Source organism: Numida meleagris, chromosome 5, assembly GCF_002078875.1.
Source record: "Numida meleagris isolate 19003 breed g44 Domestic line chromosome 5, NumMel1.0, whole genome shotgun sequence".
NCBI classification, from domain to species: Eukaryota; Metazoa; Chordata; class Aves; order Galliformes; family Numididae; genus Numida; species Numida meleagris.
In genome coordinates, this window is record NC_034413.1 from 6,400,398 (window position 1) to 6,412,513 (window position 12,116).

The following is a 12,116-nucleotide window of genomic DNA, read 5'->3' on the forward strand; positions in this document are numbered from 1 at the left end:
AAGAGGAGAAAGAGGAGAACAATACAAATCTTAGATACACACTGTCAAAGTGATTGAAGGTAGGACCATGCTGCTTTACAGGACTGTGATATCAATATACCTGAATAATTCAGACCAGTGACAACTTACCCTGCACTAAATCTACATACAGTCTCAGAATGGGCTAATTTGTCATGTGCCAACTACTTCAAAGCAGCCGAGTCAATATCAGAATAATAGGTTAACGCAGTTCATGTCAGTGTATTCGTTCTGTGGCGTAGTCACAGGAGTCAGGAAGAGCTCCTTGTTTTCTGGGCACTTCCAGATGCCAGCAGAGGTACTGAGTCTTTTGAAGGCAAAGCTGTTTGCCTGCAAATACGTAAACTGCTCTGAGTGGAGAGGAGAACAAATGGAGAAGCGGAGTGCTGGTTGTGCACAGGGCAGGCTGACTGCTGGAATAGGGTCACAGCTTAGAACAGAAACAAACAGGTGAACAGGTTGAAATGGCTATGTGGTTCCTGTGTGTCTCTCAGTTTTGTTGTTCTGGATTTTGTATTTGTTTTGCTGTATATTGGAATGCATTACTATCCAGAGGCTCACTTGCAGGTTCCAGACTAAGTTATAAGTTTCTGAACTATTTTTTTTATGAACTTCCGTGCCGCTGTGTATATCAGTACATTTACAGACACATAAGACACGATAGTAGTGAAAACAGGTTGTAACTGTTGATGATCAATGCATACTGTATCGACTGCTGAGCTATTTAAGCATTCCTAGAGCAAGGCTAACTCTCAGATACTCGGCAAACTTTCTCCTTTTTCTGTTGCTGAGAGTTGCCTCAGTGCCTGGGAAATTAAAGACTCTGTCATCACTGATTCCTTGGTCAATATCCTCATCAGACAATTCGTGCTTAGACTGAAATTCTCTCAGAACATTCAGAACAGTGCCTTTTATTTTCTTCTTCTGAGTCTGGTGTTTCTGAGGAATGTTTCATGAGGTCTGCAGTACAGCATAGAAAGTGAGATGTCAGTGATATACTCAAGAGTGTGATATACTATTGATAATGAGCAAAAAATATTTGTATAAGTATTAATCTTTGGTTGATGTAAATCAATAAGATAAGATTTCTTGCATCGTGATTAGGCATTTCTTGGTGTTTGTTCAAAATTACTGTCAGTATTTTTTGATGTACATTATGATGTCATCTTAGAAGTTCAGAATGAAAGTGTTTCATCTAATGCTAACTTACTATAGTCTCAGCAATACAATATATTGTTGATGACATTTTCACCTGTGTATCTAAAAATAAATACACAGGTGAAGTTTTGGAAGCAAATAGTAAATGAGATGGCATCACACTTGCATCTGTAAGCATGTAGGCAGATGCGTATGAGAGATGTGTTTATCGTTCCTTTGCATTTGCAACCACTTTCAAACCGGTATCTTAAGGAGGCATTGGGAGATTAAATCTGCATCCTATTTTAACCCTCATCAAAACATTCAGCTACAAATTGCTGAATTCTTATTCAGTTGCTGTGAAGTTCAGTATCAGTGTGTTTAAAGACGATTTTCGCAAACATCTCTTAAGCTTTCAAAATGAGGAGATTGAGGTAGGGTAAGGCTATGATACACAACATAAGTCTCTGCTGCATTGGATTTCCAGAGCAGACTTCCACTACAGAACAGAAAGTATTGGAGGAGTTATGCTCCAGATTGGCTCATGCACTTATGCATATAAATGAACTGAGGCCTTTAGTGTTAAATCAATGCTTATATACTTTGTTCTTCAAAAGTCAGGCATTCGCAGCTGCACATCAAACTGTTTTATTAATTTTAAAGTGAGTGGAGATCTTGTCCTCTTCTCATTTTTGTACTTGAATAATAAAACACCGAGGAAATTACTTGCTCTTCGGCTCTGAAGTAGTCGTTTGTGTTTCGCAGCATCTTAATTTTATCATAAATAGTCTGGGGAATGCTTACTTTTAATTAAAAATACGTATCTAAATCTTATGACGTAATTTAGTTCTAACACTTCCAATATAAATTACTTTGCGTGTCTTTCACTAACGGACATGTCGTTTTATCTACTTGATCTTGCACCCTGTTGAAGCAACTGTAGTGGAAGGTTTTCAGGAACTAGTGAAACAACTATTAAAGTAAATGTGATTCAGTATGATGTAGCTAATTGTTTAAAACTTGTTTCTTTGAAACACTGCTGTTTATTTTTCTCTATTGTAGCAAGATTCGTTTATAGTAATTGTCTTTTCATTATAAGCAGTTCTCTAATACCTGCATTTATCTGACTTTTAGCTTCTGATGTTCCAGTTTCCACCAGATCTTGGGTTCTTCATGCTTCTTATGTTTTATTTGAGCTATAGCATAGCCATGCTGGGTGTGCAAAGATGCTGCTGGCTTTTTTTGTGAGTTTAATTGCTGAGGCAGATGATGTTCCAAAAAGTTTGAAGCAGCACTGAGCTGTGCTTGCAGCTAGCTGGAAGTGTGAGAGGTATTGGCACTTGGTGAAACTTGAAATTGTCAGAAAGGAAAAAAAAAAAAAATCAAGAAAACTGTTCATCTGTTTTGGGTTGATACATAAAACCAGTTTACTCTGTGAGAAAGTTTGTGACTGTGCCAAAGTTAATAAACTCTTGAGGTGAATTTTGCTTGCTATGTTCAAAGGCCTTCTCTTTCAAAAAACAGCTTTTCCCTCAGATAGCGTTAGGATATTGATTGTCTCCTTGCTGCAAGTGATTCGTGCACATTCTAATAAGCAGTTGATGTCCCTGCATGGAAGCCAAATGTGCCGAGATACCTAAGTGTCTTTGGGTCCCAGCTGTCCGTGGCTGCTTTTCTGTGGTCTAGTCCTGGGGGAAGAGGGAAGAGTGAAATGCTGGAAATCACCTCTGAGATTTCTCCTCTCTTAAAGCAGAGTATTTGCATTGCTATGTCAGACCACTGTTGAGAGCTGCTCAGAGAAGTCTTTGAATTCAAAGGAAGCTTAAGAGGATAAGGATCTATATTGACAAACTCTGTAAGAAGGAGGTTTTGGTAACTTTTTTTTTCCTTTTAACATCTGAGTATGTCCTTTTATTCCAAATTCTGCTCATTGTGCAGTCCGCCATGATTTGCAAATACAAGCCATGGTTAGAGATCCTCGCTGCCTTTTTCAGGTGCTGGGTGTTGCAAGACTTTTTTTCCCTTGTGATGTTCTTTACTGAAGAGAGCTCATTACTTTATGACTTTCTGAAGGGCAAACCCTTAGGCTGTCACTCCTATGTGCTGCTCTTTGAAAGGATGAGAAAATGTAGAGGAAGGTAGATTTTGATGAGGTAATTCCTACAAAAATATTGTGGTAACTGCATACCAGAATAACTTAGTGTTAAGAGCAGAATTATCCTGTTGTGTTTTTTTTCTCCACCAGTCTGTCTAGAGATCAGTTTATTTCCTAAAATTCTCTCAACAATGGCTCTGGACTAGTGAAAAGTAGAGCAAAAAAAGTGCATGTACTTTTGCTTTTTTTGTCTGTGTACCGTTCTAGTTTGTCAGTGTTCCTGAAGTGGAAGTTCCCTTGCTTATCTTCGTGATCATGGTTTCATTATCTATTCAAACACAAAGATCTGGAACTTGTTTTCCAATCTAAACTTAGAGCAGGATTTTCAAAGGAGTTGTTATGCTAAAAGTGAGAGTTAAGAACTTTAGAGTCTGTGGCAAATCCCAGAAGTGACGGTCTCCTCGTCTGGTGGTAACATGCACAGGTACGTTGTGTAGAGAGGTTAACTGTTGAAGGAATCTTTGTGCACGTTTGTTTGCTACTAGAGCAAATTTGTGTAATTTGTGTTCTTGGCAGTTGAAATATTAAACTAGTGCTTGCATTTATTGTAACTGAAGACTAATATGTCTTTATTTAAAAAGTTTCTCTTCAACAGATGTTTGTAATTTTCAACTCTTCTGTGCTTTGTAGCAGTGTTTGAGTCAGTATCTTGTATATCAGTTTCTTTTAAATGGGAATGACCTGAAAAAAAAAATACCAGTTGCTTCTATAAGAGATTTTTTGTGTTATAGAAGAACCTTGAGTCTTGCAAATGCAATTAAGCTTATCTTAGATCTTGTTATTCATGCATAGGTTACTGGCACTCACCATTGGTTAACAAAGCTTGAGAGAGAGCATCTCTATTGAGAGTGGGAAATGCAGGAGTTAAGCAACAAAACTTAGAAAGTCAATGCAGGTTTGCTTTAAACTCAGTGTTGATATTGTGCATACTGTTAATCAGGGTAGCGCTTTTACCTCTGTAAAGAAGTAAACAATTAACAAAGGTGAAAGTGCTTTTTTAGTATTATGACCAAGGAATGAGAGCTATACAGCCAGGGAGAGTCACATACCTGAATGCAGGTAATTTATTTCATCTGTGAAATGCCACTACAAAACTAACAAAGCAAACACGTCCTTAAAAGAGAAGGATCAACTTCCAGACAGTTCAAACATAACAATTGAATAGCAACCAAGTAAATGCAGAAGGATGGGGAAGACTGTCTACCTAAACTCAGTAAACTGAAACCAAATAGAAAATTTCTTACATAGCCTTTCTACAAACAGTGTCTGTCTCTGAGCTTGAGAATAATACTAATAGTAAAAAAAAAAAAAAAAAAAGCAAATTAAATTTATCTCCATGGAGCTGAGACACACAGTCTGTGTGTTCTTCTCTTTCAAATAGGCAGAATATACTTTAGCAGAATGATAGGCAGTCATTTGAAAGAGTCAGAAAGATATATCCTCTAGGGGTAAAATGATGTACATTATTCTTTAAGGACTGTCTGCATTAAGAAAAAGATTGCCAAAAATCTCAGCTATTGAAGTATATAAACAATTGGTCACTACCTTGATATATTCTTGAATAAGGATCTCTTAACTTAGAAGTCTGTGTGTGAATGGACAAGGTAGAACTCTACTACAGAGTTTGTGCTTCAGACATTATTTTAAGAATTATTTGAGATTGCAATTGAAATTTATCTTGTATTTACCTTTTCAAGGAAGAAAAATATGAAGAAATTGTTCTTGGTCTTTCATTAAACTTCTTAAACTAATAAGTGTTTTATTTTGTCTTAAGTTTGTTCTACATACATTTTAGTAACATGCATCACCATAGTAGCTTTCTCACCCCAAATATTTGTTGTGTAGACTGCTGGAGAGATGCTGATAGTAATTGGTTTTGTAACATAAATGTAGTGTATTCAAAGTGATAGCTATCGTAACATCAGTTGTATAATTTTGGTTCAGCAAGCTCATTAGTAACTATGAGTATTTACTCTCTGCTCAGTCAGCGTACTCTGACTTTGAAATTTCCTCTCTCTAGGCAGAGCTAGTGAAAGGGAATCTGCAAAGTGTTGGCCTCACGCTCCGCCTTGTGCAGTCCAAGGAAGATGATGCGGGGCATGTTGTTATTGAAACGGTTACGCCAAATTCACCTGCAGCAGCTGCTGATCTACAGAGGGGTGACAGACTTCTAGCCATTGGCAGTGAGTAATATGTCAGCTTTCAAAATAAGCATCGTCTTGCAAACAGGAAAGGCATTTCCACTTAGAGTTCAATTAGACTGCTGTTCTCAGCAATTACACATGCCTAATCACATAATAAATACTAACGTTTATATATTTATTGTTGCCTAAGGTTATTCAATTGATCGTTTCTCTTGCATATTTATTTACTATTTGCTAGGTAGAAGCCCACATAAAGGTGAATAAACCTTTCAATGTAAATATATTTTGACTACCCAAAAAGTGTTTAAAAAAAAAAGCAGAAAACTGAACTGTGCATGTTAGTATCATTTCCAACTCCTGAAATGATATGTTTGAATGGATAAAATTATAGGGATCCAGCTGTTACATTTCAGTTTAGCTCTTCTGTCATAATTGCTTCACTTCCTCTTAGTGATAATCCTATTGCTCACTGTTAAAGCTCTAAAAGTATTTGTAGACGTTTTGGACATTTTTTAGATTATGATCATATTTTCAAATTTAACATTTTTATCTTTTTTTATAGGTGTTAAAATCACATCAACTGTCCAAGTGTTGAAGCTTATCAGGCAGGCTGGGGACAAAGTCTTAGTTTTTTATGAAAGGCCTGTTGGGTATAATCAGCATGGTTCAGCACTACAGGATGGATTTGGACAATTGGAAGACTCTGCTTTCTTGACACAGCAAGAAGATGACCAAGTTAGTTTATCAGCTGATGTTGACAGCAGAGATTTTGATTCAGAATTCGAGGACTTAGCATGTGAATCACCTGAGCAGAAGGAAGATATGCCAACAACTCCAAGTCCCAAACGTTCAGTAGTAATTCTTGCTGCTAAACCACTTGGAACCATATCTCCAATTCTGAATCGAAAACTGCATTTAGGAAATTATCAGACAACATCAAAAATGCAACAAAAAGATGGAGCCAAACTGGCAACACCCAAAACCTCTGAGAGTTCAGATGCATCACAGCCATCGGGTAAGCAGTCACAAGGCTCCAGTGCTAAGCCTCCTGTACCACCTAGACCACAAATCAGGCCTACTTTGCCTACTAATGAAACTCAAAATCTGTTGGAAACTGGAGGTGTACCTTCTGAAAAAACAGAGAGGCCACCTCCATCTTCTGGTAACGGAGATAAATGTACAGAGAAAGTAGTAAAGAATAATGATCAAATAGAAGACCCAGCATTATCGAAAGTAGCAACGATACCCAAACAAGATGCATTAAAGGATGGAATTTCAGAAAATGCACGTGGTCACAAAGATGGTGGAGATGATCATCGAACTTGGGAATCACCAGAAATTCCATATCGAGTCCGACAAGGTCGATGGCCGAAGACAAGAACATCCTCCTGTCTATTTGAAGTAGAAGGATCCCATAAGTACCTTAATGTTGCACTGTGGTGCAGAGACCCTTTCAAAGCAGGTGGTTTTATCTGCTTAGGATATGCAAGCATAAAACTTGAAGAAATTGCTTTAGACTGTATAGCTACATCATCAATGGAATATGTTAGAACATTTAAATTGAGTGCTCCTACACCTAAAGCAGCAGTCACTAGAACGGCATTGCGGAATTTGACAACCCATAAGGGATTCAATGAAAAGTTTTGTTACGGTGATATAACTTTACACTTAAAATATTTCAAAGAAGGTGAAGCAGATGACTCAAATTTTCTGCTGGAGAAAGAAAAGGAATGCCATTTGGAAGAAGAAGTTAGTGTACTTCAGAAAGAGGATCCTTACTTGGGACAAATTGTTCTTACTGAGAATAAGCATAACTTTCAAGATACTCAGTTTCAGAATCCAACTTGGTGTGATTACTGCAAAAAGAAGGTATGGACTAAAGCAGCTTCACAGTGTATGCTCTGTGCTTACGTTTGCCATAAAAAATGTCAAGAAAAATGTCTAGCTGAGACACCCTTCTGCGTAGGAGCTGAAAAGCGGCACGAACGAACAGCAGGAGGTTGTAGAGCAGAAGGACAGGAGACTTCTCAAGCTGCATCCGCTCGTGTTGATTCAGAGTCTAAATCTGTTAACAGGACTGCAGGTTTGACCAGGCATATCATCAATACGAGCACTCGTTTGTTAAACCTCCGTCAAGTCCCCAAAGCTCGCCTTTCTGAGCCGGGAACAGAGATTGTAGAGCCTTCACCAAAGCACACACCAAACACTTCTGATAATGAAAGTAGCGATACTGAAATTAGTGGCCCAAGTAGTCCTTCAAAACGTGCATCGGGTGGTGGGATAAAGCTGGTCAGAAAGGAGGGTGGTCTAGATGACAGTGTCTTCATCGCAGTTAAAGAAATTGGACGTGATCTCTACAGAAGCCTACCCACAGAGGAACGTTTTCAGAAATTAGAGTTTATGTTGGATAAGTTGCAGAATGAAATAGACCAGGAGCTGGAAAATAACAATTCACTTGTTAAAGAAGAAAAAGAGGCAACTGAGGCAAGGAAAAAAGCATTGATTTCTGCTGCACTGGCTAAATCAGGTGAAAGACTGCAAGCCCTTACACTGCTGATGATCCACTACAGAGCAGGCATTGAGGATATAGAGTCTTTGGAGGGCATGTCCTCAGATCGGCAGTCTAAAAGAGTGACTAAAGATTCAGAGGAAGCCAGTATAGCAGAAGAAGTGGATAATGAAGATATTGGTCTGACAGAGGCTCCGACATTCAACATCATATCAGATGAAACAGTTGATCCACCTCAGTCAGTAGACTGATATTCACATGTTTAGCCTTCGAAGGACCGGACTTAAACAAATGCTTTGCACTTAATTACAGACATACAGATCGAATTAAAACGCTGGTATAACACCTGCTTCTCCACAGCTATTTGCCTATGTAAGAGTACAGCTGATAGTGGTTCTTCTCCAGCTACAGCACCATCATTTTATTAAACTAGCTGGTTAAAACTACATTTTGGGGTTTATATTGAAAATTTATTTTTAATAACTTATTTTCATTTTTTCTAATTTTTGTAACCTTACCATTTCATATTATTGTGCGGTGTCCCTCTTGTATTACTTGTCCCCCCCCAACCCTCCCCTCTTTTTTTTTTTTTTTTGAGCTAATGATTTCAACAAGAAACTAGCAGGATTTTTTGAAATGTTTAATTTCCATTTTTCCATTGTATGATGAAAAGAAGAGCTTGTTGCATGCCTAAGCTGATGACTGACACAGAAATCACTGAGGGACCAGGCTTTAAAATTTTGATCACGGTTATTTTATGTCTTGTAGGTAGTTGTGTATTTCTTGCCAAACATATCATGAAAACAAACAAAGCATCTTTTTTTTTTTTTGTCTGTTATTAATACTTGTTAGAGTGATTGAGTACCAGGTCACTTATTTTCCATACTTTTGTTAAATACAAGAACTTGTCATAGTTCTTAATATCATTCATAGCAATGCTATGCAAGAAAATGCCTCCCTGCAACTTTGGGACATTATATCTTGATTTAATAATGTTAAAGGACATGCCACTATCTCATAATAATCAAACTTGAGTATTTTTGAGATAAAATTGCCTTCTGGAACAAAGTCGTCTTCAAGTGTTGGTGTATATCTGAAAAGCTGATAAAGGAAAATTGTTCTTTGCAAGAGCTGGAGCTTTCATTGCAGTCTATGAAAGTGTAAATGACGGTTTAATTTCAAAAGTTTTAATGTGTTGCTATTTCAGTATTTATCATTTCAGAAAGCCTAAGGTACAGAATGAGCAGTGGTGACAAAATACCTGAACATTGTCTTTCAACACTTGAGCAATCGTACAGTGGTAAATAGCATTCAGCTTCTCGGACAGAAGAGGCAGTCTGAGCAGAAGGATCACCTTTCTCAGAAAAATGTCGTATAGTGTATATATCATGTTTTAGTTAAGGCAAAATAAGTGAGTCCAGTAGAGAAGAAGAATTTTGGCCAGCAGCTTTTGAAAAGAACTATCTGGTCTTGTGCTATGTGTAAATTGTGGATCTTAGCATCACCTGGCTAAGGCCATCGTTCTTATTTATTTCCTGTAAACATGACTTAAGCTTCATCTTCTGTGTATAGGAATGCCATATAAAGCATCATCTTTATTTTAGGTACTGCGTTAGGTACCGGTGTCATTACCACTGGTATCACTGTAGTAGAAAAATGCCTTTGTGGAAGTGGAGTTAATTCTAAGGTGGTAAAAGAAATAATTTAAATTTTCAGGCAGTGTACAATGTAGCTCTCCACTTAATTTTCTTCTCAGTTTATTTTGTGATGGACGAAATGAAGCAGCAGTAATTTTTCAAGGTGGAAAACCATCCTTGTACTCCTAAACAAAACAATTAACTTCCACTCATGCAACTACTTGCACTTTCTTTGTGAGTTCTGGGCGGTTGATAATTATTTAGTTGACGTATGGAAAACACTATCCATGCTACAGTAGGCATGTGCCACACTTCAGAAATTAAGCTTCAGCAAATAATCGCACAAAATTAGCTTCCCTTATCGACGAAAAGTTGTTTAACCTATACTTGCTTGAGATGCGTATAAAGACTTTCCCACTCCATTTTCTCAGAGGCTTACCATTGGTGGTGATCTGCATTAAATCTCCATCAGTGTTTGCTCTTATGGACTACTATAGAAGTTTTCAAATATATCCAAGTACTTCACTTAAACCCTGGTACACATGAAGGAGCTGCGAAAACAATGCAAATACTGAGTTCAAAAATGCATTCAAGGTTTCACGTTTACCTGTGTGTAATACAGAGGGTAAGAAAAGCTGGATATAGTTTTCCTTGTATAGTATCGCTGATGATGATTGTAAGAGAGAAATTAAATGTAGTGCAATATTTTTAAACATACTGAATGGGAAAAGGGCAAAATGGTTGTATTTTAGTGATAAGGAGGAAAACATAAATTCCTATCTGGCATTAATTAAAATAAATGCTAAATCTTGAGGGGGAAAAAGTGTAATACTACATTCCTGATGTAATCCTTGCTTTGTGCTTGATTGTAAATAGCTGAAAATAAAGAATACCACAGAAAACAAGAATATCTTGACTTAATGATATCCAATAGGTGGCAGCTACACACATTTGCAGAAACTGCCTAATATGATTTTGTTGGCTATTATTTTATCATGAAAACAAGCTTTAATAAAATAGTTTTGCTAAATTAACATCTTCTTTGCATTGTCTTAGTTTTGTTTTTTTCTTTTTAAATGTTTCTATTTCATCTTCTAAAGCTACTCCTTGAAAAGGAAAATATCTTTGGGAGAAACACATTTTGCATTAAATAAAATTACTGAGTGCTGAATTAATTGGTCTTTCATGCATTCTTTGTATTTGGATATGCATTTATTTTTCTTCTGTGCAGTTTAATAATAGGTTCAAAATGATGATTCCAGTTGATTGATCGTGTGTAGCTAGAAAATATTATAAAATGCAAAGAATGTAATGCTAATGTGTTTTTGTTTTTGCCGTGCAGTTATTGGTGATAGTTGCTACCAAAGGAGTTGGACTGGGAGGGGAGAAGGGCTAAGAAAAAATCTTGTTTTGTCTTGTGCTTTAGAAAACGTTAACGTGTAACTAAAGAAGTCCTTACTGCTTACTCACTCATTTTTGCCTAATCATTCTAATTTTCATTCTAATTCCCCATATTTGAAATAAATCGTGCATGGAAGCTTACAATCACAAGGAAGGACAGATTAGGGGGAGGACTAAAAGATACAAAATATGGGAGAAGCCCAAATTTTCGCGGGACAGAATATTTTCTATTCTGTGTTTCTGTGATTGAACCAGCTCTCAGCAAAGAGAGTGTTTGACTGTTAGCTGATAACATCCGCTTATTCCTCCAATCCACAGAAAATCCAAAGTGCAGGATGACCGTGAGCTGCCTGTTGTTTGGTGACAAAAGCAGAGCATGCCTCCCAGGGCAAAACTGTGATCATCCAAATGCTCCGTGGCGTAAAAACGTGAACCAAACATACATAGTCATCGATACACACAATTGTCTCGTGGTGGCAGTGAAATACTCAGTGTGCTGCAGAACCGCGCTCTGTACGCTGTTGCTGTCTGTCTTCAGTACCTCTCAGCTTTGAAGGAAGACTCTCCATCTGTTACATATTCACAAGAACGCAGTAGAAAATGCACCCCTATAAAACTGGTAAGTGGATTTTCAAATCAACTACAGCTTGTATTGCTTATCCCTTCACACTGTTCAAGCCTCTCCCGCTGTTCTCTCAGAATATTCACTCCTTCTTACTTAAACCTCTTGTGGTACAGTGTACAAGGGTGTATCCTGGCAATGCACATTGAGTCCATACCCATTTCACAGAAGTCAAACCTCAGGTCAGCAGTCAGGTGATGGGGGGGTTGGTTTTGGAAGATATCGTTGTTTAAACAAGTTGTGTATTTATGACTCGGAGTCATAAATGGGCTAGAAATGAGGAGTGCTTTCCCAGGGCTAGAATTAACTCAGTGTTGTTGTTGTTCGTGCTTTACAGGAGATCACAATGCATGGGGCAAGTGCTGAAGGGTGGGGGAGTAATTTTGTCCTTTATTACAGCAGATTGTGAACTTATTTTAGATACCTTTATTTTAACGTGGTCTGACTGCATCATTATTGACAAAGCAATAGTTGAAATTTGATCCACTATTTC

General features: G+C 37.5%; 1 protein-coding gene across 1 annotated transcript in view; it reads left to right on the top strand.

Moving 5' to 3' along the window:
- The window catches only part of PDZD8 (PDZ domain containing 8), a 50,880-nt gene extending 40,244 nt beyond the window's left edge, over nt 1–10,636 (top strand). The window contains exons 4-5 of the mRNA XM_021399668.1: nt 5,331–5,493; nt 6,017–10,636. Coding sequence (XP_021255343.1) covers nt 5,331–5,493; nt 6,017–8,214 — 2,361 coding nt within the window. The 3' untranslated portion in view covers nt 8,215–10,636. The remainder of the gene's footprint in view (nt 1–5,330; nt 5,494–6,016) is intronic.